Source organism: Sturnus vulgaris, chromosome 1 (genome assembly GCF_052056855.1).
Source record: "Sturnus vulgaris isolate bStuVul1 chromosome 1, bStuVul1.hap1, whole genome shotgun sequence".
NCBI classification, from domain to species: Eukaryota; Metazoa; Chordata; class Aves; order Passeriformes; family Sturnidae; genus Sturnus; species Sturnus vulgaris.
Window position 1 is genome coordinate 135,589,582 of NC_142243.1, and position 27,185 is coordinate 135,616,766.

Here is a 27,185-nt window from a genome sequence, read left to right on the forward strand (position 1 = left end):
TTCATGTAGATATTTTTAGTAAGTCCTTTTAAATTTGTTGGCTTGACAAACGCGCCTTTAAAATATTAACGAGCCTAGAGAAATAATATCGGGGGGGAGTTGCATTTGCTTTTTTAGGAGTTGGTAATTTCTTACCATTCATTTACCAATAAAGATAGAGCTCAGGCTGTTTTTCACCTCTGTTTCAAGTTCTTGGTACCCACCCACACCCGCGGCTCCATAGCGGAAGAGAGGATGCAAGTAGTAACCTCTAACAAAACCTCTGCCTTTTACAAACCAGTCTTCTTGCCCGTGCTTTATTCTGGCACTCCAAAAGTTATATTTAGCTTTATTTTTACAGAGCAGTGTGAAGAAGCAAGTATAAAGTCATTACTGTGATTTCATTGCGTTTGATTTAAACACAGAATTATGAAAACTATAAATATTTATTATTATCCGAGTTATTTTAGGTAAGTTACAAGTCATATATCTAGGTGATTTGCTGGTAGGAGAATATAAATGAATTACAACTGATAGAACCTTATCCGTATTAATTTGGATGCTTAGGAAACAATTTTTATTCAATATTCGGAAACAGAAAACCTTTCTTTAAATTAGAGGACCTCTGAATGATCTAGTAGTTTAAATTGGCACATTCAGAAAACAGAGTATTCGTTAAACATTGGGGCGGGGGGGGGGGGGGGCGAAATAAAGGGAAGACACCTAATTCTACAAACTGTCAGCACAAGATTCAAAATTCCTACCGCCAGGGAGGTGGAGCCAGTGACAAAGGGCAACTGTTGTCGTTTCAAATATTGCCTGCACTATTTTATTTCAGTACATCGGGAAACGCGGAGATACGAACTTCTTTCATAATAGAACCTTACACTTAAAATGTGCAAAATATATGTTTATCGTATGTAAGTTTGGCTTCATGTCGGTACGTATGATACGTACCAAAATACCAGAATGCCGGGTTTATCCACGAATTTTAGGTAAAACGCTTCTGAAAACACAGAGGATCTTGAGGTAGAACACTTTGGTGGTTTAAAACTCCGCAGCCGTATAACCAGACCTGGCGCGGGGCATTGTCTAGCCTTAGGGTGTTGGGTACAGCTAAATAAAAGAATGAAAACACCGGGTACCTTGGGGCAGATTTTACTTAACCATGCAGCTGCTAATTTTCTTCATTGACAACTGGCACTGCTATTCATATGGAAGCTTGCTTCTTAAAATAATCCGTGTGCCTCTTTTTTTTTTTTTTTTTTTTTTTCTTTTTTTTTTTTTTTTTTTTTTTTCTTTTTCCCAGGAGGTTAACACCCAGAACTGAATATTTATTAGTTTCTCAAGCCTCATTACTATTGCCGGCGCGGAGGCCGGAGCTGGCGGCGGGGCGAAGCGCGGCCCGCCCCCGCCGGGCGCTCGGAGCTCGTCATCGGCGTGCGCCGGGGAGGCGGCGAGGCCGGCGGAGCTGCGGCAGCGGCGCGGAGCTGCTCCGGGCTTTCGGCTGTTCCCTTCGCTGCTGGGCGCTGGTGCTGTGGCCGTGGTGGGCAGGGAAAGGCCGGGACCAGCCTCGTCGGCTTCGCTTCTGCGTGCCAGACCCGCGGGACGGTGCGGGAGGTCGGAATTGGGGCGGGATGGGGAGCCTGAGGCCCGTGGGATGTGAGAAGGGCTCACTGCCCTTCTCCTTCGTGGGCTCTGCGGGACGTGAAGGAGCGGGTTGGCCTTTCTTAGGGGTGCATAAGGGATGCTCGGAGAGGGGGCCTCATTAATATGTAAAAATATCTGAAGTGGGGGGTGCCAAGAAGATGAAGCCAGGCTCCTCTTGGTGGTGCCAAGCACTAAGACAATAGGCAGCAGGCAGAAACTGAGGCACTGGAAGTTCCACCTGAATAGAAGGAAGAACTTTACTGTGCAGGTGACTGCACACTGGAACAGATTGTTCAGAGAGGTTGCAGAGTCCCGCTCACTGGAGATACTCGGGAACCATCTGGGTGCACTCCTGTGCCATGTGCTCTGGGTTGATCCCACTTAGGCAGGAAGGTTGGACCAGGTGACCCGCTGTGGTCCCTTCCAGCCTTTCCCATTCTGTCATTTGGTGAGGTGCTTTTGGCACATGGTACCCCTACATCTCTGCAATGGATTCTGGCAGCACCCCAGTACATGTTGCTGCATCGCTGGGCCCTGTGGGCTCTGTCAGCTTGGTGGCACTTAGGGCTGCAGGGTGTGTGAAGGCCAGCTAAACTATGGCACCTCCCTGCAAAACACAGAACCGTAGTTCACTGGTGCCCTTAGCAGCAGTATAATTTTGCTGCACAAACAGCACTAACCCAAGTTATTTAGTTACAACTAAGGTGGTCCATCTTGGTTCAGCTCTGTGTTTTAGAAGAGTCTGCTATTTTCCCGTACTAATGGGTGACTGCTTATATCTTACTGCAATGTGCTGACACAAAAAAACTGTAGCATGTGTGAGTTAAGATGCCACTATGATTATGGTGTGGCATACTTTAAAACTGTATACTTTAATGGATTCTAATTCTCTTAAATGGAGTGATATAGTGGGAGTTTAAACAGATGGTTCGTCATGTGTTGATCAGACAAAGTATGAAATGTCCCTGTCCTGTTTTCAGTATCATAGTTTTCCTAGCTGAATTTATGCTGAAACAGACTCTGAAGATGAGGGAAATAATCTTTGCTGTAATATTAAGCAAAAAGCATCTGAGAGCCATTCTCATAAGGAATGAAAGAAGGTTACTTACTGGCATAAGGGTTAGGAATTATTAGGAATTATTGTCTTTTGTGTCAGACAGAACATCAATACAGAAAACAGCAGCCTCAAAAAACCTAATAGGAAATATTCATGTTCTTGTCTAGACTTGCATTGGGTGGGAAAAAAAGTGTTTCTCCATGTACAGTAACCACCTTAAAATTAATGGTTGCAAGTACATTTACATGTTAGGATAGGATTACTTAAAGCTTGGTAGAGTCTTTGTGGAGTATATGTAACTGTTTAGTCTGATGCCATGAAGAAATACTTAGAAATACTTTGAATAAGTCTGAACAATCAAAAACATTACAGGGCATTAAGAGGTGTTTGAAGAATAGCGTTGAGTTATCACTCTTGATTTGGTAGGATTTGAAGGGTCGAATTTCATCTCTATGGCCCCTCATTGTTCGGGGGGGTGGTTTGTTTCGTTTTGCATTTTAATTCCTGCTACTCTTCTACCCATAGTCCATTCCCAGTATTTCTAATACCCTAGAACACGAAAAGTGTATTGAGTGAACTAGTGTGTCAGAGGGGGAGGAAAGATGACAAGGCTTACCTTTGTTAGCACCATTGCTACATCAGTGATATATAAGAAATTATTGAATTTTGTATTTCCAGCAAGGAAATTCTTAACATTGGCAGGAAGGAGGAAAGAAAATATTACTCATTGGGCTTTAATGTTTAAAACATTGTTTAATTGAAAATGTCATGCTGTCTTCATCATTGGAGTTTTTCTATACCAGAATAGTAAAGCTCTGTGAAAGCTGATGTTACTTTGCTTTTAAGAAGTTGAACTAAATGAGGTCTCTTTCAACCTGAATTAACCCATGTCCTGTGTATCAAATATAAATGGAATTTGTTTGTGTTTACTTTTAAGGAAGTGATTTCATCTTCTTGCGATATTAAAATTATTGTATATGCCTTGGAAAAAAACCCAAAACCTGAAACAAACCAAAAACCCCAAACCCAAACTAACATGCATATTGTGTGTTTTTTGTTTTAGAGCATGGATTCACAGAAGGACGTTCAGCCTCCAAAGCAGCAGCCAATGATTTACATTTGTGGAGGTAAAGAAAAGACAGTGATTTCTTTATTACTTGTTACTGGAGATTTGATGTTTGAATAATGAATAGTGCTTAGTCATTACACTGAAGGGTACATGGATACAAATAATTGCAGTGTATATCCTGATTATGTTTAAAGTTTTATTCATTGATGGTAACACATGTATGGGGTACATATGCAGTGTTGTGGAGGTAGTTCCCTAGAGCTTATGTTGCTGTGTGGAGCTCCTCAATCTCTGTGTGTTTTATTTTCAGTGCTGTAAGGGCACTCAGCTTTCCCTCAAGTATAGTAGTCAAATTCTATCTTATCTATAGATAAATCAACAACTTAAAAATCGATGGTTTTCAGGAATCCCTGGGATATTTTAAGAAAACAGACTCTGGGCTTTGGAGGGATGAGCTGAAATTTCAATTAGTAAATGGTCTAGTATCAAGTATGGAGTGTGTTCTGTGCAGTAATATTTGGGTGATATTTAGCAAGATTCTCTTTTATCTTAATGTAAGTGAAGCTTGCTTTTTATGTTTTCTTTTTCTTTTTTTCACGGTATCTTGTTATCATTGACCTCTTGATACAGATTGATTACACTTGCTATATTTGTTTGCCACAAATAGGAATTTGACTATCACAACTTTTCAAAGTTATCTGTGCATTAACAATCCCGTTTTTCTTTGCCCACTTTTTTCTTCCTCCATAACATCAGAATGCCATACAGAAAATGAAATAAAGGCAAGAGATCCTATCAGGTGCAGAGAATGTGGCTACAGAATAATGTACAAGAAAAGGACAAAAAGATGTATCCTTTTAAAAATGCACTTGAATGCATTTAGGAAGCTGTGGATGGAGACAAGGGGAAACAGAATGTAAGGGGAACAGAATAGAAGATTCAAATAATTATGTAACAATTCTTCAGGGTCAAAAATCAATACAATAGAGCAAACTACTACAGCACAGTCTCTGCAGTGTGATTTAGCACCTTGATTTATTTCCTAGCACTTTCTCTTTTTTTTCCTATTTTCTATGCACAATATATTAAGTTACTATAATCTGCTGGGTAATGTATTGTGAATTGTTGATAATATTCAGCCAGCATCTTATTAAAGATGGCTTTTGAAATACTTCATGTAGATAGCTATGACTAGATTTAGACAGTCTCTTTTCCTCTGCCCCATATTTTTTTGAACCACAACGTATTTTTTTCCTTAACTACATTATTCCAGTGGTAGTTTTTGATGCTCGATGATGTCTGCTGAAGATAATGACTTCATGACGTAATATTTCTGATAATTTTGTTCTGTAAAACTGTTTGTGTGTAAATGCACTCTCTTATTTGTGTTTTAAGAGATTGAAATATTAAAGTTTACTGTAATACTAAATCTTGTCTATATTGTCTTCCAGCAATAGATTTCTAAAGCTGTTGTTTAAAATATAGTCAAAGTATGCAGTATTTTTAAAATTCAGTGATAATTGCATTCTTTTTTGAGTTATCTTTGTTTTCATTACTCTTATGTAAACTTTATTTGCATTTTAACTTTGCTAAATGTCCTTTGGACTCCTGTGAACTGCATAAAATAGCTGTAGTTTGAATAAATTCCACTGAAAATATATAGAAGGCTACAGAAGGCTAGGTTTGAAACAGATCTGGATTTCAAAGAAGAAAATCTCCAAGGACTTCAGACCACCCAATTCTGGCACCCAGTTGTGGACATGCCAAAAGTATCGATGTCTGCAAGTGTGAAAAAATAATTTCTCCTTAAAGAAGAGGGAGAGGGAGACAAGTTAAACATTAAGAAGCAATGTGGAAACAGAAATTTCTAAAGTGCTGTTTGACTTGTTTGTGTTCAAGGAAAAAAATTAGATCTGTGTTACAAAGATTATTTGGGTAGCACCCCAAAACTAAAGTGGGATCTTGTTTTGCTTTTCAAATGACTTTTCAGGGGTCTTGAATAAATGGTGGGTTTGTGATGATGAGGCAAAACTTTTTTGCATCTGTCCATTTGGAATTACGTTATAACCCTAAAGAGTACTACAACATACTGCTGGATTGTGTGCTGGATTGTGTCTGATCTCCGTTTTGATGGTGCTTATTGGTGCTGTCGAGATAACATGCTTAACTCATCACTGTAATAATATTTTTTAAGGTCTGCATTGACTGTGTGCTGGCTTATAAATGAACTGCAGTGGCTTGTTATAGGGGATAAAAAAAGCATTCTGAGATGCTGTTTTAAAGCTGATTGGTTAAGATTTTCTTAGGTACCTTATGTATGCTATTAAGGCTGGATTTTTTCCTGGAAACCAGATACACTCGGGTATAAATGATAACCTTTTTTACTACACGGTTGCTGTCAGTTCACCAGCCTGGCCTGCACAGCGTGCACCTTCATAGCAGAACGAAGGGGTCGCTACTGACTCGGCTGCTCAGAAGGGAGAGGGGGAGAGGGGGAGAGGGGCTGCCGAAGGTCGCTGGCAAAGGGAGGCGGGCTTGGCCTCTCTGCGGGCACGCCAAGGCTGCCGAGAGCCCCGCTGGCCTCGGGAAGGGGCACGGACCTGCTTTGGAGAGCAACGCCGGGGGAGTGCAGGGCTGGCGGGCAACACTGCTGTGGGCGCCTGGGGACACGGGCGTCGGGAAAGGGCCCGGTTGCTCTCCGCTGAGTGAAATACTGCACTGAAACCATAAACATGACGCTTACTAGAGCTGCACCGCTGGGCGCTGCATTTCTGCCCGCCCTCGGCAGGCGCTGCCCTCAGCCCCGATCCCGACCCAGCCGCGCCTGCGCCGCCCAAGCGAGGGACGGGCGGCCCTCGGCCCGGAGAGGGCCGGGCCCGTGTCCCGGAGACAGCGCGGCACCGTGCAGGTGGGTGCCGAAGAATGACAGCCCAGGCCAGTGTCGCTGCCGGAGGGCGGCGGGGCTCTGCGGGAGCCTCGGCAGGGCTCTGCGGGAGCCTCGGCAGGGCATCCCTGGGCCGGCAGCGCCGTGTCCCTGGCGCCATGTTGTACATAGCAACAGTTGCTACACGCGGGCCGGGCGCGCTGCCCCGGCTCCGGCGCTGCGTGAGGGCAGCCTGGGGGCCGGCGTGGAGGTAAATCCCTGATCCCGGCCGCGGATAAAACAGTCGCGGGGAGGCCGTATGGGAGAGGGCTGTGCCCCCGAGCAGCCGCCCAGCCCTGGTCACCCGAGAGCCACGCTGGGCAGCTCCCTCACGGCCAGGGGAATAAACGCGAGAAACCGCTGGTGGTGATGAGCTTTTAGTTCTTCTATTCTTCTTTAATTATTTCCTGCGTTTGTCCCTCTTTCCATGTGTGTTCTTCCTTTTCTAGTACTGAAACCGTAAAGTCTTGGGCAGAATCTCTATGCGGCACCTAATTATGACCAGTTAAGTGATACTGTATTGTAAACATTTTTCTGTAACTACAAATTAATGTGTATAATTGTGCAAGACATTAGAACGTAATTATTTTAATTTAGTTTATAACTATACATAATTGTTTTCACATACTCACTAGTTGCCCTTATTTCTTAAAAGTTAGCTGATTGCTTCATGCACTATAAAAAGGGGGGGGGGGGAGGAAAGAATTTCAGCTCCATAGAGCTTGTGATCAAAACAGAAAAATATGCAGATAAGCAAATCAAAGATACAGGGAGACAGAAATGTCCCATTTGAATCCCTCATCAATTACAGACTTACTGGAAGAGATTCAGATTAGTGCTGTAATATAATCAGAGACCCAGAAAATGCAGCTAGTGAGGAAAGAAAATTGAATTAATTTTGCCTACAGAGAAGCCAAAGATTTTAATTCCTTTAGATACACTGCATTGGTTAATGTCTTCCCTCTGAAAAAAGGAGTGTCCTTCACTATCTTCTCATTCATGCTTTTCCCACTTGGTTAAAACAGGTATGTGTTAAGTAAAACAGAGAATGTGGTAGACAAAAGTTGGCAATATTTCTTTAAATGGTCTTTCAGAATTGTTCTGACTTGAAGAAGCAGTAGAGTTGCATGCTCTTACAAAGCACATTTCATACTTCTGTCAGTAAGCCTTTTGTCAAGGACAGTTCATGTGATCAGGCCTTCAAATCTGACATTTTTTCTTTTATAGGTCTGCTTGCATGAGAGTTGAATGTGAACAGGCTTATTCCTTAAATTGTCATTACTTCAAAATGTAACTAGAAGCTTACAGAATCACTTTTTTTTTTCTTTTAATATTTAGTTATGGGTGATGAGTCAGTACCATATTTGTTGGGTGAAGGAACCACCAAAACATATCAAATACCTATTAGTCATCTGGACTACAAGTTTATTGAAAAATGCACAGATGTTAAGCACCTGGAAAAGATTCTCAGGGTATTAAGGTAAATTTATTTTTTTACCTTCATTAATAATTATATTCCTGTTCTGTAAAATTTGAGGGAATCCTTTTCTATTTGTCTGAACCTGTCTGTGACTTTCCATTTTAAAATTAAAATACAAAGTTAATGTAATCATGCTAAACGTGTCCCAATAACACTAGAAATTCAAGTCCTTTTTTAACCATTCAAAAGGTGTGTGTAACTGAATGCTAGGTTTTTTTTAAATGCTGCCACTCTGTTTTGGTTCTCTCATGATTCATGTTGCCTGACTAGCAATTTCAATGCCACACCTGTTTAACTTTCTCTGGAAGTGACACAAGTTTCTTTTTTATGAGCACTGTTGTGATAATTTTGAACTGTGTATGTGGGCACTGGAAAATGCCCACAAAAAGTTGAAGGTTAACTGGAGTTTTCTAATAAAAATGTTCCTAGATGATAGCAAAATTGGGTTGTACCAGGAAAACAGTCCTCTGCAGTCACTGTACTGACTACACAAAGAGGGAAACGTGGAGGATGTGGTGCAGTTTAGGTTTTTTTTTGTTACCATTTTTATCTTTGCATTTTAAAGGTCTGGTGAGGAGGGGTGTTACCCTGAGCTTACATTGGTTTGTGAAAAGCGTATTGAGCATTTGGATCCAAGGAGCAGAGCTCTGAGAAAAGAGAAGCCTCCAGCCACAGCTTCTGATTTCACAGCTGAAGAATGGGAAGCAATTAATAATGAACTGATGGTACAGGATCTAATTTATAATGGTCCATAATATAATCACTGTGATGTATCAGTCTTCTTCTTGTGACTAAGTAGAATGTAATTATTTGATTAAAAGAAGAAATTATCAAAGGATTATGCTTTTAAATTTATTTTCTTGCGTAACTGCCCATTTTAGCTCAACAGATTTTTTAAATCATTTTTATTTATATTTTTATTTATATTATTTTTATTTTATATTGGTTATTAAAAAAGCACTATTGCTCTTTGTCTTAACCGCTTTTCCTCATTAAGAGTCTTTTAAAGGATAATTGCTCTACTGCCTTAAGGTAAAAATATATTATTTATTTATTTTCAGAGCTGGCTGACAGAAATGAATGAAGATGATAAGAAATCACAGCTCTTGAGACCAGACACACTGAATGAAAGACAAGATAACTTGCCTCCCATTCGTTGTTCCAGCAGCTGCCTTCCTACTAATCAGGTATCTCCAGTTTTTGTGTTCATTGTAAGTGTTAATTACAGGTTTTTCTAAAACTGGGATATTTGATATGTATGAACTTCTAATCATTGTGCCTTTCTTACTAAATTTATTTTATTAACCAGAAAATAAAAACTTTAAAGCTCCCTTGCAAGAGGCCAACGCTTAAACAAAAATGCTTTCTTAGTACTAGCATGTGTATTGTAATAATATTTTAATTCTGATCAAGAATTCACTGCCAAAGCAGTTCTCCTTTAACACCCTTTTATGTTCTTCGATTCATATTTCAAAGTACTGTTTAAGCATGTGAACTAGGTTCCTTCTGGATGAATTTATGCCAGAAGGTTTTCTCCAGCTGCCAGCAGGCTTTTGTTCCGTGAGGCCAGTCAGAAGCCAGTCCAAAATAAACACCCTGGAACTCATACAGTGTGGATGGTAGAGCCTCTGCAGCAATTGTTTCACTCTATAGCCACTCCTGTATTGCTGATACAGGGTAGTGCTGATGTATATATCACCTTTGATTGTGTTTATTTTATACCTTGTGTTGGTATTCCCACTGCACAGCATACTTCCTAATTTAGTCCTTAAGCAGACTTAACAAATCTCCATGACTACAGGACAAACATTTACATTTTTTTCCAGGTATTTGTTTCCTTACATTTTGGTGGGTTTTTCTTTTTTTCATTTATTTATCTGCCTGAAATCAGATTTTTTTTTCTGGTCAGCTTTTCTTGCCAATACTAAATATAGTGCTATTGAAGGGATTGGCAGACAAGTAGCTGTGGATGGGATTTTTCTGAATTGTCAGGTACTGTCACAGAGCAGTTCAGTCTGATTCTCAAAATTTTCTTTGAAATTCTGAGGCACTACTATAGGAAATTCATTAAGCATTATTCTTTCTGGAGGTTTGTGAGTCAGAAATGTTATGAAGAGATCCTTACAGGTCATGTGATCTTTCTAATTCCTATTTTTCTTGAGTAATTATGTATTAAAAAATGCTTGATTTTTGTTCTTATGTTGTCAGAAACAACTTCTTACTGTCAGCTGTTACATAGATGTTGGACCAAGATATTTGGGATAGCTAGGTAGTCTATGTGGTATACAAAGAGGCTGGGGATTCCAGTGCATGTTTTATAAGTCGTTAGTATTGAGACTAAGGCGTGCTTTTGTTTGTTTTGGTTTGTGGCTTGTTTGGTTTTTTTTTTTAATTATGTGTACTCTTTCATATTTTGAAATGTATGTTCCTTTTGACTGTCCTATTTTGCTGAGATGGATTGTGCCACTATAGCTTTATCCTTGATTCATGTCCTGTGTAACTGCCAGAACAGAAAATGGTTTAATACCATGTGAACTCAGTAAATCCAGTTCAGAATGTTAGCATAAAATTATGAAAAGTGTCTTGAAGTCTAGGATACACCATGTTACTAAAGAGGATGTGTTCTCCATTCAAAGACAAAATATTCACCTTTTTTTCCTCCTCCTTTTACCCATGCAACAGTCTTCAGAACAAATTTTGTTCTTTTGTTCTTCAGCTTTTGTTCTCCCTTCAAGGTTTTGGTGTTAGTATTATTATCCATGAAAGCTAGATATAGCTTTATGCTTTACCTGTGGTATGTGATTTCCATTCTTTTTGTCTAAGCAGACGGCCTCGGAAGGAATTGTAACCTGTCCTGGAGGAGAGAAGGGAAGCCTGAAACATTTTATGCAGCAGTACAGTTGCATCACTACTAGATCCTACTGAATAAAAAGAAGCTGCTTGTATAGCTTACACTTAATTTATATCTGTAACATGAAATCTCAAAAAAATTGAATAATATACATAATCAGCTTTTCTTTTTTTTTCTTTCTTTCTGATAAAGATACATGTCATCTTACAGTTTTTAAAAATGTTTGGCTAATCAGTTGGGACTATAATTATTTTTCAGACTCGCGTCATATAATTTTGTAAGCGGGTTCAAGTTTAGATTCATTGTGATAAATTTATGCTCTCTGTTAGAAAGAAATGCACAAAGCCTTCCATAATTTTATGTTATTACTTGGTTGGAGACTATTCATCTGATCTGATGCATAAAAAGTTCATCATTTTCTAAGAATCCAGTTCTGGAAATCATTATTGACCCTAAACCAGGGATTGCACTAATGGGTACAAATTTGGTAAATGAAAGCATCTTGTTTTTTCTGTAATCAGATTTTCTTGCTGATACTATATGTAGGTGTAATTTCAATTCATTACTGATAGTTTGTAACTCTATATAGTGTTTTCTTTTTATTAGTATGAATCCATGGGTGGGGGGGATTTTCCAAAAATGGACTGTAAAAGGGTAAAATTTATGCAATATCCCCTTTTATAACACAATGTGAAAGTTTCTGTCTTACACCCCTGTTTTCCTATCACACTTCCCAGAACTGTCTTAATTGTCCATGCTGCATAATTATTATTTTTGCTGCCTCATTTTGTCCAGGAGAGAACTAAAGCATGTGTATAAAGATATTCATATTAAAAAGACTATATTGATGGGATTTCATCTTAGGCTCTTTTGCCAAACGTTTCAAATACTGTTCCAGAATGATTTGCATCCTCAGATACCTCTTCATGCTACAGCCCAGGGCATGCAAAATGCATATAAGTTTTATGTTAGAAAAATCACTCTAATAGGATCTAACAGTCCTTGTGCTGTTTTGGATATTCTGAATTAAAAACTAACACTGGTTAGCTGCCGTAGAATAGTAATGCTTTAGGCGAGCATACAGGGCCCATAGGAGCCTTGGCAAAGTTCTGTCATCTGTACTGAAGGTAATTTGTGTGTTCATCTTTGTCCCAGAAAATGTTCAGTGGGCTTCAAACCCTGTGGGATTCATACATTATGAATTATGACAGGAAACATGACAAGCACAAAGATTTTTCTTTTTAGTTCCATGACATGCAAGTGTACATTTTTCATCAAAGCCTCTTGGATGAGATCCTGTGAAATAATTACTGATCGAGAAATTCCTAACTCTGTTGGAACCACGGCTTGATTACAATTATTTCAAAGACTTGAAACTTAGAATTTTTTCAGTAATGGATTTTTGAGTCAATGTTTCTTCCTCATTCCTTAAGTGTACATGCTATAGTTTTCTCCCTAAGCTGGAGTTACATTAATGTAATGAGTGAGAGTTTCTTCTGAGAGTTGCAGTATTTTTGCTCATTTAAATTAAGGGCTTCTGCTGAAAAAAACCCCAACTTGATATTAATTAAATGAATACATTTGTAATATACACCGGGATGGATATATAATGATAACTCATGTTTCAGGAAGGCATACTTAGGAGTTCCCTCTTCTAAACATGTGCTGATCACTAATCATATCTGTCATTTTGTCTCGCTTCCTGAAAGAGGTAACATTAAAAGTAATTCTGGAGTTATACACTACAAAAATGTGTAACCTAACATTATAGATAGAAGTGTTTACAGGAAGAGTCACATTTGCATTATGTAAATTGACGTGTTTACATCCAGCTGCAGAAGTATGTCCTTGTTACAGTGTCACCACTGGTAAAATGAGTTTAGGAAGCTTTTGGTCATTTCATTGGTCCAGTTTATCACATGCTGAATTGAACTGGTACAGATATTTGGGGATTGTACTGTGATCTCTGTGAGATTGATTGTTTAAATGCAGAAAATTGTACATACGTAACTACAAAGAATTACACTGGTCTAACTCAGTGAATGCTGGATTGCAAGGTGAGAGGAGGACTGAATGGGCAGGACAGGATAGATGGGAATATTTTGAACTGGCTGTTCCACTGTGAAATACCTGCTTGGGACCACACCTTGCTATTAAGCATTTTGAAGTCAACAAGCAGGGAGGGGCATAGAAGTATAGTTTCATGATAGAGGTAGAAGAGATGCCAAAGGTGACAGCTAGGGAAATAGAGTCCATTAGTGTAGGAGATGGGTTGAGATGCAAGGCAGTCAAATCTGGTTGTCAGAAGTGATTGTTGAAGGAAGGTCCTCAAGATAAATTTTAGGTAAGGCAAGCTTCAATGATGGAGCTTGTCTAAAATCTAAAATTAATGTAAATAATCTTGGAATTGACTTCAGTGAAGTGATAAATGGTGAAAAGAAGTCCAGACACTACTTTGAAGTAATTTATTTGCAAATTTGTTATGAGTGTTCTAGAGACTACCAAAATCTGTGCATTGAATTCTCTTGGGAAAGGGAAGCGTAAAACCTGACTGATTACTGATTCAATCTCAGTGTCAAACACCTCATCACAAGGCTGAGTTTTCCGAAGACTGAGTTCTCCCTTGCTATGTTGAAAGGGTGGTTGGGAAGATGGCATCACAAGATACTAATTAGAAAGTTTCACTCAGTGCCTCCGTGATGTGACAGGACAGCAGACAAAAAGTGTGAGACCCAGGAGCTCCTTAAATTGAAGTGATGCATTAAATGCATCAAGATTTTCTTTAAACCAAGATTAATTACATTTTCAAGACTGAGCTGAGGTTAGTCACAAGTAGTGTTGGTTGCTAGGAAAATACGTGCTGCAGAAACAAAACCAAAAAGTGAATTCCACTGCAACAATTTGTCTTATAAGATGGCTGTTTGTTTCTATTTTAGAACAAAAAATTGCAAAACAAGCAAAGAAGCAAGAAAAACATACCACGGGATTACAGTGAATGGGACAAGTACGTTAAATCCCTTATATTTCAGTTTTTTAATAAACCTTACTTATTTGTTTAACTAGGGAACACAGTTGATGTATTTTGCAGAAACATAGTATTAAGGTCAGCATTTTAAGGAACTGTAACACTGATGAAACTTTGGTTTTTCTTAATAAATATTCTGTTAAAATGCAAATGACACATTGTGTTGCTAACAGCTGAGAAGTTAATCTATACTTTTGTACAAGCTGTTTGAAATATAGTAAATCAGCAGAAAAATAAATAAAAATTAATTACTTAATTGATGAGATTTTTGAAAACCGTTTTAGGGTTATTTAACATGTACTTCTCTATATCTAAAGCCACAGTTCTACATTGAAAACAAAATTGATGAATACTTACTCCTGCACTGAACTCCACTAACCTCAAGGAATGAGCTTCAGGCAGTGCATCAGTTTACTTGGATGCAATTACACTTAATAGAAGTTTAGACAGTAACTATTTTAGAATGGATGGAGCTCTTATACAAAGACATTCTGCATCATGTAATAGTGGCACATGTCCCTCCCATGTTACGTGACAGGTGGCTGTAGAATCAGAGTGAGGAAGCAGAAGTTTCCAGTGCAGTAGATGGGGATATTGTGGGATTTGGGTAATGAAACTATACCGCAAAGCACCTACAAAAACCCTGCTCTGCATAAGTTTTGCATATCAGTAATTTTCATGCATGTATCCTTCAGAAATTAGTGCCTTCCTGCTCAAATGTGGACAAAGAAAATAGGTTATAAAAATAACTTTTGCAACAATTTATTCTTTAATTAATTTATTCTTTACTCTTGCTACTGTATTTTTCCGAAGTAATTGTACAGATTTTGTTTACACGTTTATGTACACTGTCTTTAAGTCCTTTAGCATGCTGATAATAGCACAGGGTGTGAATTTTCCCATAGAATGTATTTATTTTGGATCATGAGTACACTGAAACAGAGTTGTTTGTAAGATATTTTCCAATTTAAAGCATATCATGGTATTAAAATATTTTGAGGATAACTTCAAAACTTTCAAATAATTGTTTAGGCAATTTCTAAACAAAATGTTTCACTTATTATTTTAAAAACATTTATTTGAAATGTGACTAATTTATAATAAATAGGTAAAAGTAAGCTAGCAAAAGATTGGATTCAAAATAGAGAACAATTAGCCTCACGTGAAAAGGTTTTGAGTTGGATAAATTTTCAAAATAATATCTTGATTTCAAAAAGAAATTATTAATATTGTCAAGATTATTGTGAAAAGGCTATTTTTCATTATACTCTACACAGAAAAATAGTAAGAATAATGTTTCTGTATAGCATAGAAGTTGATTATTACTATATTTATTTTACAGTACTATGGTAGTACTGTACAATATTTCTCTGACATACATTCCAACACTGTTTTCAAAAGCTGCTTCAGTGTAGCTTTCAAAGTGTCTGAGACTACTTATCTCAAGTTTACTGGCTAAATTGCTTTGAAGCTGTTTCTTAGTTATTTCGGCAAAGGTTAATAGGGATGTTTGATAGGGCTGGGATGGAGCCTGGTGATACTGTTTCTTAAATTTTACCTGTCTTTTTTGGGGAAGATGGTGAGGAGGTGAGGCAGAGGTTTTTCCTGGTCACCAATAATTGAGCACAGCCTGTATCTCTTTTCCTTTGGTTTGTAATGAAAATACAAATATGCCTTTATATCAGCTGAGGAGTCTTGCTATGCAGCATTATTGAATTTGTCATTTTATTAATTAAAGGTTTGATGTGGAAAAGGAATGCTCTAAAATTGATGAAGACTGTGAAGAAAGTAGTTCAAAAGCAAGACTCTTCAGTAGGCCAAGTCTACCTGTAATTGAAAAGAAAATTGACACAAGTGGTAATGTCTTAGAAACATAATTTTTCTTCAGCTGTAATACTGTGTTGTAGAGTATGAATACTAATTAAAGAAGTGTATCATAACGTGCCTTTGTTTTTCAGCCCCGAGAGATGCTAAAAGTTGTTAGATCATCAAGTGAGCTTGAAGCCATGTTTGAAAAAAATCTAGTCTTGGTTAATAAACAGTAAGAATGTTTATGTTTAGCTGAGAGCACTAGGTGAAGAAGTAAAGCATACATCTGGTATATAAATTAATGATGGAGGTTAGCCAACTGCTTTTTTCTTGCACATTGAATGGTATACTTATCAGAAGAATTTAGTGTTTTATTAGAGAAAATAAAATACAAATTCGTCTTTTAGTAAGCCATGTGCTTTTACAAAAAATGCAGACTATGAGATTCAAAGTATTTTATCTGACTGTTTTGGTTACATCTGTGCAAGTTGCTAGTTGATGTTGTGTAGAAATATTTTTTTGCTAGGAATGACAAAGAGAGAGAAAATGTTTATTGCTACCCGTGAAAAAGAAAAGGGCAATGAAGCCTTTGCCACTGGCGATTATGTGGAAGCAGTGACATACTACACTCGGTGAGTAAATCCTATTGTGTTCTTTTATTTTAATGACTCTTACTTGTGAATGTTGTTTTTAGACCAATGTAATGGAAACGACTTCTTACTGAAGCAACTAGTGCCAACTAGATTATTTTCAAAAGTGCAGAAAGAATTGAGAGAATAATATTTTAAGCACTGATCTGTCCTGATACTGATTTTTATTTATCAGAAGAGAAGGGGCTAGTGTGGAGGTGTCACAAACTTCCTCAGAGTTTTTAAACCGTTGAAATTCAAGGGCATGTTTATAAAAATAAAAGGCTAATCAGAGTGTTGAGAAACAAAATAATTACACATGTAATTTAACTCTGTGCTTTGAAATGGTGAAGACTTTAAAAAAAACAGAAATCAGAAGTGTCAAAGTTATAATTTAGAAATTTAAAGTACATGGGAATCTTGGGGTATTCATTACCAGTGTAAACAGAGGGTAATGATATGACACTACAGTGAGATGAAATGTGAAGATAATTAATGAGCTATGATATTGTAGTGGGACAACCTTGAAAAAAAGTATGAGAATGTTAATGCATTTGTGGTCAGTGCAGATAAGTATGGAGAAAATAATAAATAGAAATAGTGTGGAACAGCAATAAAATAAATATTTAACAGATTTATGTTTAGGAAGTATCATTCACATTGACACTGAAGGAGGCAGGGTTTTGTAGAGCAGCTTATGAAAATTTATCAGGAGATTGCTGATATAAATACATATGTATGTGTGGTGTGTGTGCACACTTCTAATAATATTCATAGAGCACAAGCTGCTTAAGTGAGGCATTTGATGTGTGGTGAGGTTGGGGTTTTTTTGGTCTTGACCTGTAGCCTTAAGATCTTTCTTGCTTTGTTTGGGTTTTTACACAAACATTAAAAAAGTCTATAGCTGTATTTCATATGCAATAAATAAAATACAAATATATAATATACAAATATATAATATAAAAATAAGTAAAAACATCTGGTTTTGGAACAAAAATAAGGTACTAATTACTAAGGATTGCAGAATCCTTTCTAATGGAGAGTTTTTCCATTTTTGACCCCCATGGGACATTGTATGCCTTCTAAAATGTACGATAGTGACACCACACTCACTTTTCTAACTCTATCTGTAATCTATTTTCTTAGAGTTACAAATATTTAAGTAAAATATTTTGGAGTGAATTGTAGAATGGAAGCTGTGGAGTCTGACCTCTTATTCTTACCCATTGGCTTTCTTGACTGGCACTTGCCTGTTTGTCTTGTTATCCCACTGGGATCATAGCTGCAGAGAGCTTTTATTTTTTTTTGTTTCCATGCATTGAGCATTTGTGGACAATCATTGGAGATTGTTCTTCAACTATGTTTTTTTTCACAAGGAAAGTGTGAGTCTATTGCAGTGTGCTGTCCCCCTGGCACTTCTATTGCTACTCTTTCCAACGAACACAGTTTAGGATCTTCCTTCCAACATTAGTAAAGGTTCCCTTATACCATTTTGTTACGTGCATCCTAGCTGTCCTTATTCCTCAGAGATGATCCTGTTGTTACAGAAGCTAAAGCCCTACCTACAATACCAGCCCTTAGCCAGGCATTGACCTGGGCAATTCATCCACTGCTACCTAAGTCTTTCCATTTTACAAGCAAGATCAAAAAGAATCCCATGTGTTCTTCCCCACCACCATGCTTTTCATAATCCCCAGAGTTGTGTGGTTACTCTTCATCTCTCAGAGGTTCCATTTGGCAGTTTTGTTGGACTGGGAGGAGGTAGCAGTCTTAAGTGACAGACGAGCCACAGCATCTCCTCTGCAACATCTCAGGTCTAAGTCTTGGCAAGCAAGAGGCCTCTGAAGACAGTAAATCTAGTTGGTGGTAGTACTGTTTTCAGCTTCCAGTAGTGAAGTGTTTCTAGATTCAGGTTTTCTAACTGTGACTCTAACATGATCAATATTCCCTTTCTTTTAGGAGTATATCAGTAATACCGACTGCAGCTGTGTATAATAACAAAGCTCTAGCAGAAATCAAACTTCAGGACTGGGACAGTGCTTTGCAGGATTGTGAGAAGGTACTAGATATAGAACCTGGCAACATAAAAGGTAAAGTAGAAAACAAAATTTCAATGCATTATTTTACCTCTAGCAAATAAAATGGTACATGCTGTTATTTGATTTAACTGAGCTTTAGATCAGGTCTAAGTATAAAAAAGGAAACAATGTAGCTCCCCAAAGTAATTCTAATGGTTCTTTGGGGCTTAGTGAAGCTTTATGCTATTCATCCTGTTGATCTGTAATGGGAATTCTTACATGGCAGCATGTTTTTCACATGATCACTATGAACCCTCTTGTATTTGTGCTGTGTTTTCATAACACCCACACTGAATTATAAGTTAATTTAAAAGTGACATGAAAACAATCAAAGTTGTTGGTTTATTTCTTTCTGAAGTCAAGGACTTGAATGCAGCTAACTGTATTTGCATGGGTGGAGGGGTAAAATTTGAAAACTATGAAAAGGTACTTCACAATTCATGATTGCTGCCTCAAAAGATGTCATATGAAATTGCATCAGTAAAAATCATCAAGAAAACAGTTAATATAGAAGTAAGTGCAGAATTTTTAAAACTGCAATATATCTAAAAAAAAATAGTGTATTTCTACTCACTTTATACTTTAAATACATAGATAATATACTTTGTTCTTTCGTAGCTTTGATGCGTCGTGCCACTGTACATAGTCATCTGCAGAATTACCAGGCAGCCATAGAGGATCTGAATAAAGTGTTGTCTGTTGAACCAGAAAACTCCAGGGCTAAGGTAAAGATCAGTGAGTTGAATATGGCTAGAAAGAGGTTGTATGCAGTTGTAGCATAAAGTGAGTACAGTTCATGTTGTCTTATGAGTTTTGAGGACACGCTTGATCTGCTGTGCTGTTGATCAACTTCCCAAGGCCACATGTGGTGGAAATTGAATGTGGCCAGATCTTCTGTTCAGGACTTGATTATGAGGAAAAGTCTTCTCTATTAATGTAATCTAGGTACCTAAAACGTTTTCTGCTGAATATGCTTGCAGCATTACTGTCTTGCTGATCAAAGCTATTTGGAAATTTCTCTTGAAAAGATCCGTTGAGATAGGTGCATTTAAGTATGAATACATAATGAGAAGAAAAATTCAACAGGGATGCCAAGCTTTTTTTGTTACAGTGGTAAAGTTAACCCAAAAGGAGAAGAGCTGGATTCTGTCTTTGGTTCAGTGTGATCCTCGTTTCTCATCTCCAAGGTAGGATGAAAAATCTTTCATACCTTCCGATAAATCTGGACCCTTCATAAACAATTTTGGATCAAAGAAAAACAGATGATTTCTTTGAAAATCAAGGTCAGGATGGGGTCCTTGTGCTATTATTACTTCAGCTGTTTTAGGAGAGGATTGGTTTGTGTCCTTTCATTGGTACCTTAGGGATGTTTTGCAGGTTAGAACAGTCCTTGCATTTGGACCCTACATGTCCTGAGAATCTTCAGTAATGGGCAGTTCTGATAGTACATTTCTCGTTGTGTGTTAATTATGAGTCCATCATAGTACTACTCTCCCAATGTTTTTACATATGACTTCTGGATGCTGTGCAATTGTCCCAACTTATGACTTCTGTCCAGCTCTTGTTGGTGGCATATCATAAGCTGCTACCAGCTGGCTCATTGCTGCTTCTTTCCATGGAGTTATTTATTACTATTGCTTGAACCAGAGAAAGTGGTACAAGCCTCTTGTATCAAATTCACCACATCAGCATTTATCCCTTTTAGGGTGTTCCTGGAGCTGAGTTCCTGTGCAGAATAGTTCCTGAATTTCGTATCAACCAAGGAATTACATGTCTCTAGATTTGAGTTCTAGAAGAGATTTTGGTCTTTTTCTTTTATGTTTACAAGACTGAATAACTAAATAGCTTGTGAGTCTGTGATGACAAACTCTACAACAGTCTTTGTGAAAAGATGTGTCAAATAGGCTGTGCTTAGACTTCTCATAATACCAGACATAGGTAGTCATTCATTTTGATTACTCTTCCATTACTTGCTTTGCTGAGTAGTGCTTTTGTAGCTGAAAGCAGACATTTGTACTTTGTCCTTATCCATGCCAACTATTATGGCTTGGCTGGCACATCTGGAAGTGACAAGTGCTTGGCAGGGCATTTTTTCAATTTTCTCATTGCTTGGAGGAGCCTCCAAACCTTACTGAGCTAAATATGAATGTATGGAACATATGCAGAGTGCATGTTTATATGCAGAATCATTAATACAAAAGTGAATTGGTTGTCAGTAGCTGGAATTCTTCAAGATCGTTTGTCCATGTGAATCTTTGCTTGATCCTGTTCTTACCTTTTTCTTGAGACAGGGAGTACTGAGATGACACTTTCTTGCCCAGCATTGAATTACATTCAGAATACCACATAATGCTGGGTGTGTCTTACTCTGCTCTGACGGTGTAAAGTGATGTAGTGGTTTATGGGTTATGGTGATACCGTGCTGGTTTTACAGTTGGACTTGAGCTTAAAGGTCTCTTCTAACCGTGATGATTCCAAGTGCAGTTAAAGGGTTTTTTTTGCATAATGGAAAAATGTTACGGAATGAGAAGCTGTTTGATCATCTAATTGCAATTCTTATAAGAGGAGCAAAGCTTATCATTATTCAACAGTGTTCTTCTGCTACACTGTTAAGAGACTGTTGTCTCTGGGTTCTCAGTTATATTTCTCCATCAGATATCCATCTGACATCAGATTCTCCATAGCATCAATTTTGATTCTGATTTTAGGCTTTTTTTGGAGCTTCTCTAGAGAACCTGTTTTCCACATCTCTTCTTAGTAGGCCATGCCAGATTTCACAATCATAAATCTACTTATATTCCTTTGAATTTAGTTTGTTTGTTTGTTTGTTTTTCGATAAGCAGTGCATTCAAGAAAAGTATTTATTTATTTATGTGATATCTTCACACAAAGATGTGAAGATATCTTGTGTCTGTCTCTTGTGAGAGAGACAGAAACTGACTGTTGATCTCGGTTTGATGCTGACTCTTGGAAAGTTCCCATTTATTTACCATCTTTTTATATTGGCAACATTTATCTTGGTTATTCTTCAGGCTCTTACATGGATTATTTAACAGAATGTATTTTCTGTACATAAACTGTAATTTATATACGTAATAAAAAAGACTTCTGCTATTGCTGGTTTTTTTCTCTATTGTAGAAAAGTCTGCTAGAGATTGAAGGGAAACTGGAAGGTTTAAAACCTGTATCTGAGCCTCAAGGCAAAGGAAAAAAAATACTTATTGAAGAGATAGAGGATTCAGAAAGTGGTGAAGGAAGAGGGGAAAATACAGAAGAATGTGAAAGACGTGATGGAGATAAAAGTAATGTCTTATCATTTCCTATTTTATTTTAACCCAAGGAAAAAGTAATTGTCTTTAAGATTGTAATGTTTATTCACACAATTCACCTGTATTTTCTTGCAAAGAATTTTGCCTGTTCAGAGACTAAACTACCACTGATTACTTAAAGGAGGTCTGAGTGTGAAATCTGGAATCCAGTTTTATTACACATCTTTGCAATTCTTTCTGGAATGGGCGTAACAGAGACAAATGGAAAATATTGCTATAAATCACCTACTTCCCTGTGCCCTGTGTAATTTTACACCTGTCCTTTGATGTGGACCCAGTTAAGAATTTCTTCTGGTGAGAGAACGTTTTGTGTTCCTGAGATCTTTCTCTCACACAAATTTCCTGCCTTCCCAGCGGCACATTTTTCTTCTGCATTTTTCTTCCCATGCTTGCATCAAAGGGTGTAAAAGTGATCAAGTATAATTTGTCAACATCTGTAATTTTTGTTGTTGTTTGTTTTGGAAACTATCTTTTTCTTTTTTTTTTTTTGGTAACAGCTCATCTCTGTGCTCTGGAAGTTTATATTTGAGGTAAACAACATGTAATTCTTGTACTGGATGTAGTTTACAAGCAGTTGAAGTGTATGTCCCGTTCCTGGATTAGTGTGTGATTAATTGCAAGGCTCTTGGGATGAGGCCAGTGGCATAATGAGAATCCATGGCTTGCAGGAGGAGGTGAGGCAGCAGAGGCTGCATTGGCAGGTTGCTTTTAGATTCAGCTGCATGGCTGGCCTCCAGCCTGCAACAGAATAACATCCCTAGGCTGATATCACCCTTCTCCTTTCTGTTAGTTATGTTGGTTCTTTAAGGCATTGTGGCATGACAGCTGTGACTTTTATGTTTTCTGTATTTTATCTTGAAACTAAATCAGTCTGTGGGTTTTGCAGCTTAATCATGAATGTTGGACTGTATATGTATGATATAATAATGTATTATTGGCACACAAGATTAGGGAAAGTATGTTTTTCCACATCACTTGGTGTCTACCAAATCTCCTGAGCTAAAACCTTGGAAGAAAGGGCACATCATGTCCCTGACCTTAAATGTCTGTTCATTTGGGGTTGTTTTTTATTGTGAGCATTCAGATGACTATGTGCCTTCCAGCTCCATAGGAAGAGTTCCATTCTGTTGATGAAAGGTTAGGCCTTTAAACATAGGGAAGATGTCAACTGACGCCAATGGCATATGTGTTCCTGTGATATACAGGAGTATTTCTGAGATTTAAGTGGCAAGCATTTTCATAGATTACTCTGTATTTTTTTTTGTACAGCTGGAAACAAATACCAACTCAGTTCAGTTAATGAATAAAAATGTTCTGTGAACCTAACAGCAATAATTACAGCAATAGTCCTGTAATCATAGGCAGTCCTGTAGTCCATGTAGTCCAGTCATGCAGTCACATTTATTTGACATTCTAGTTGATAAGCCTAATGCATTGCCACTAAACTTAAAATTTAGAGATTGAGAAAAAAAGTCAAAATATTTTTTGTTTTCTTGAGGGCTGAAGAGTTAATTTCTGAACTTTGAACAAAACAGTCTAAATAGAGTGCAGTCTAAATAGAGTGCAGTCTCTCTTCATCCTCTGTTTAACTGAAAGCAAAAGTAAATAGAGCCTTTTCTGTACAATGGAAATGGAAAATTGCTTGCATCCTAGAGACTATAAAAAACAGTTTTCAGGCACTGCAAAACCTAAAACCCGTGTATGTGCTTGGCAAAGCATCTGGTATTTTGACATGTTTCTAGAAGTTATAACCTCAAGTGATAAATACAGCTTAAAGATAAATTGATACATTTTAAATAGCCCCTTTTAATTATGACAAATTTGTTGAGCTGTGTGGTATTTACTTGATCTATTAGAATATTAACTAATATTCTATGTATTATATAATATTAAACACTCCCCAAACTTCAAAAATTCCTGTTAAAGTATTCAATGGATTTTTTTTTTTAGTTTTATGATGGTCCTTCCATTTTAAGTTTGTTATTTTAGTAATAATAAAAATCAAAATTCCTTCTAGTGTGTATTTGTTGTCGTGCTGGTCAAAATTCTGTCTAGACTTTTCAGTACCTTTCTTCAAATTCTCCTTGGAATTTATAATGTATCGTGAATTTTTTTTCTTAAGAAAAGTTCAGAAGTATTGGAATTTTTTTTTTAGCCCAGAATACTGCTTTCATTAATACATTTCTCTGTAGAGACCAGTACATGAACATTGTTTTTAAAGACTGAAACGAAAAGACAGTGAGAATTACATTTGAGAAGTATAGCTGTACATTTTTTTGCATGCTGTTTACTCAGACCTGAAATATTTAACCAATAAGTGTTACCTAGCAGCTAAACAAGGTAACTATCAGCATTCATATTGTCAGGGGGACTCCAGAGTCCAAATGCTATAAATGATTCCTGTTTAATTCAGGATTGGTTCTGTGCACTTCATCTTTAGGAAATTTCCTCCTGTATTCAGGAATTATGCATTATTCACATTAATAACATGCACATCACATACTATGTGCCTGCCTTGCTTTTTCTTTGTCTCTAGAAGCTGGGATGGCCTTTGACAGTGTTTAGCTGTGTTTTGTAAAAGCTTATCCTATCACCTGTTCATCTGTGACATTTAAATTTTTTTCTGCTTTGGTGTATATAAAATGAAGGTATTTTAGCATGTATGTTCAGGAAGTTGTTAATACACTGGTGTCTTCATTCATCTGCCCAGCAAGCTTTTAGCATCATTCTCCCTAGCATATAGACTTTAAACCTTTTGGTATATTTGGCACCATCAATTGGATGGGTGGGTGGATGTCTCAAATATAAATAACTTAAGTTTTACAAAAATGTCTGTGTGGGTAGATTTAGCCTATCATTGTTTCCACTGTGGAGCATGAACTCACAATTAAACATGGTATTTCAATACAGGTACCTCAGCTAGGTAGGAGAAAATAGCGGATCCATTGTTTCTACAAATCTTGTGCTTTGCCAGCCTGTTCAGTTTGATTTCAGTAACATTTCATGTGTTTAAAAAATGTATTTATTTCTTTTTGGATCATCTGGAGTTCATCTGTATTGAGTCAGTGTCAGATGTTTCGTTAAAATCAATTGAAACTATCATTCCAATATGTGAAAAAATTCTGTTGGACAGGTAAATACATCAGGTTAAGGGAAGGGGAAGATAGCATTTTCATAGTACCAAAAGGCAGAGTTGTTCTGTGCTTAGTAGTATCGAGAGTCAGGCTCTGCAGGAATCTGTCTTTGAATACTGTGGTGGTAATTTGGTAGGGATTCAGCTGAATATGGGAGATAGAGGTTTTATTATCTAATACCCTTATTCTATGATTTTTCCTAAATAAATTTATAATACATATCAGTGGAAATTTAATGATCACAAGCACGCATGAAAGGGTTTTTGAGATGTTTAAATTAAATCTTCTTGAGAAAGATTTATAAGCTTTTATCCTGCCTATTCTATGGTATATTTGAGGAGAGTTTTGTATAACGTTACTGCTTTGATAGCTTGTGATCTAATTTTAATATGCAAGCATTTGATTTGGTCATGGAAGATCAAAGTGTCAGTGTTGTAACAGGCGGTATTTAAAAAGTTAATTTCAAGGTGAGTCCTGTACCATTGTGTCACCTCAGGACAGGGGTTCCCATGTGCCCAGCAAGGGGAAATGAGGCTTCGTATTGATCCCTTCTCAATAGCACTGCAGGTTCCTTGTAAGTGGGAGTTTCTGTGTGTGCCGAGCAGTGTTTCGGAGGCAGATAAGCCCGGCTGGCGTTGGGATGCTGCGGGCTGTGGTCGGTGTCGCTGCGCGGCTCCCCCGTGGCGGCGGGCCGATGGTTCGCGCTGATGACGCGGCTCTAAGCCGGCTCCTTAACGCCCTTGCAGGCTCCGGCGCGGCAGCGGCAGCGCAGGCGGCGGGCGGGGAGCCCGCGATGGGCAACGCGCACAGAAAGTCCCACGGCAAAGGCAAAGCGCGGGACAGAGATGCGCACAAACAGAAAGACTCCGCTGAGAGCCGATCAAAGAAAGGCGCGTCCGAGAAGAAGTCAAAAAAGCGTTTGTCAGACCATGAAGGCGAAGTTAATGGCTATGTACGCAGTGATGAAACGAGTGAAAGCTCCGAAGCTGAGGAGATCTCCAAATCGCATAGAGAAGGGTCTCAGGCGGCTGGTGGTGGCAGTTCCACTTCACTTCCTTCTACTGCAGCAAAACTAAAAAGTGAAGGAAACGAGTTATTTAAGAGTGGACAGTTTGGAGAAGCTGTGCTCAAATACTCGGAAGCAATTGAATATGTCACTGGTCTAGGTGAGTGTAATACCTTATGTTTTAGACGAACTACAAGTGAGCGAATTTAGCCTGCCCTTGGATTTTTGACAGGAGTTGCCATGCAGTAAATCTTACATCATTTCTGTAGACAGTAATTCACGTGACAGAAAATATAGGACGATGAGTAAAAGAATGTTTTAATTTTCGTGGGGTAGTGCTGTTGGCATTTATTTATGTTTGAATACTTACATATTCTAGTCAACATGATAAAAGAAAGCTCTTTACTGTTTTGCGGTGTCAGCAAACTGCATCACTGCAGTGCAGCTTAGAGTATGCAAATTCTTAATTCTTTAATACTGTTTGATTTTAATTGTAATTTCTTGTAGGAGAACAAAGTCCAGACGAATTAAGTATCTTGTACTCAAACAGAGCAGCATGTTACCTCAAAGAAGGGAACTGCAGTGACTGCATTCAAGACTGTAGCAGGTAAATTGAAACCTCCCATGTAGGACAGCAACATTCCTGGTGATGATTAAACATTTTAACTGGTATATTGCTAGTGCTGTTTGACTCAGAACAGTATCAGTAGGGTCTGATTCTCTGTCTGAATGACAAATACCTTTGTTATGTAAACAATCACATGGAAACTAGGAAAGGAATAACTTCTAACTTACTGTCTTACTGTGTAAGGGCAGTTTTTAAACTTACTGTGTTCACAGAAATGTGTAGTGGGATTAAAATTTTAATATAAAAGCAGGTTTATGGTGGAGTTCTGCAATAACTTATATGTAATATAATATATGTATATATATGTATATATGCAATATATGTAAATGCATATACATATATGCAATAACTTATATGTTGTTAAGCCAGATGCTTATCACAGTATTGCAAATTGCTTTTGAGCACATATATGGTGTGTGTGTGTTCTCTCTTGGTTTATTGTTTGGGTTTGGGGTTTTTTAATATGTACTTGACATAGTTATAAACAGTAATTACAGCCGTTAAGGAATTGAGCTTAAATCCTTTCTGCTTATTGTGG

At 37.8% G+C, this 27,185-nt stretch overlaps 2 protein-coding genes across 8 annotated transcripts in view; both read left to right on the forward strand.

The window, feature by feature from the left end:
• Positions 1-1,418: 1,418 nt before the first annotated feature.
• Positions 1,419-5,786, forward strand: POLR2K (RNA polymerase II, I and III subunit K). Of its 3 annotated transcripts, none has more exons than XM_014879832.2 (4): positions 1,419-1,599; positions 3,750-3,813; positions 4,512-4,604; positions 5,029-5,786. In XM_014879832.2, the coding sequence occupies exons 2-4, from the start codon at positions 3,753-3,755 to the stop codon at positions 5,049-5,051; spliced, it is 177 nt and encodes a 58-aa protein (XP_014735318.1). In that variant the 5' UTR covers positions 1,419-1,599; positions 3,750-3,752; the 3' UTR covers positions 5,052-5,786. The 3 variants fall into 3 exon arrangements, with proteins under 3 accessions (XP_014735318.1, XP_014735317.1, XP_014735319.1); XM_014879831.2 differs by having other exon boundaries at positions 1,423-1,525; XM_014879833.2 differs by having other exon boundaries at positions 1,432-1,590.
• Positions 5,787-6,591: 805 nt separating this feature from the next.
• SPAG1 (sperm associated antigen 1) overlaps positions 6,592-27,185 on the forward strand; it is a 37,285-nt gene continuing 16,691 nt past the window's right edge. For 2 of the 5 annotated variants that reach the window (XR_015798712.1, XM_088155055.1), the window contains exons 1-13: positions 6,592-6,663; positions 7,128-7,182; positions 8,017-8,158; positions 8,724-8,883; positions 9,220-9,345; positions 13,946-14,013; positions 15,773-15,891; positions 16,370-16,475; positions 18,432-18,562; positions 19,169-19,275; positions 21,690-21,852; positions 25,760-26,179; positions 26,527-26,626. Coding sequence is in view for 4 of the 5 variants with exons in the window: in XM_088155055.1 (XP_088011181.1) it covers positions 7,161-7,182; positions 8,017-8,158; positions 8,724-8,883; positions 9,220-9,345; positions 13,946-14,013; positions 15,773-15,891; positions 16,370-16,475; positions 18,432-18,562; positions 19,169-19,275; positions 21,690-21,852; positions 25,760-26,179; positions 26,527-26,626 (1,664 nt within the window). In the remaining variant the exon portion in view is untranslated. Of the gene's footprint in view, positions 6,664-6,869; positions 6,890-7,127; positions 7,183-8,016; positions 8,159-8,723; positions 8,884-9,219; positions 9,346-13,945; positions 14,014-15,772; positions 15,892-16,369; positions 16,476-18,431; positions 18,563-19,168; positions 19,276-21,689; positions 21,853-25,759; positions 26,180-26,526; positions 26,627-27,185 lie in introns of those variants that run through there. The other 3 variants (XM_088155031.1, XM_014879824.2, XM_088155042.1) reach the window with 3 other exon arrangements.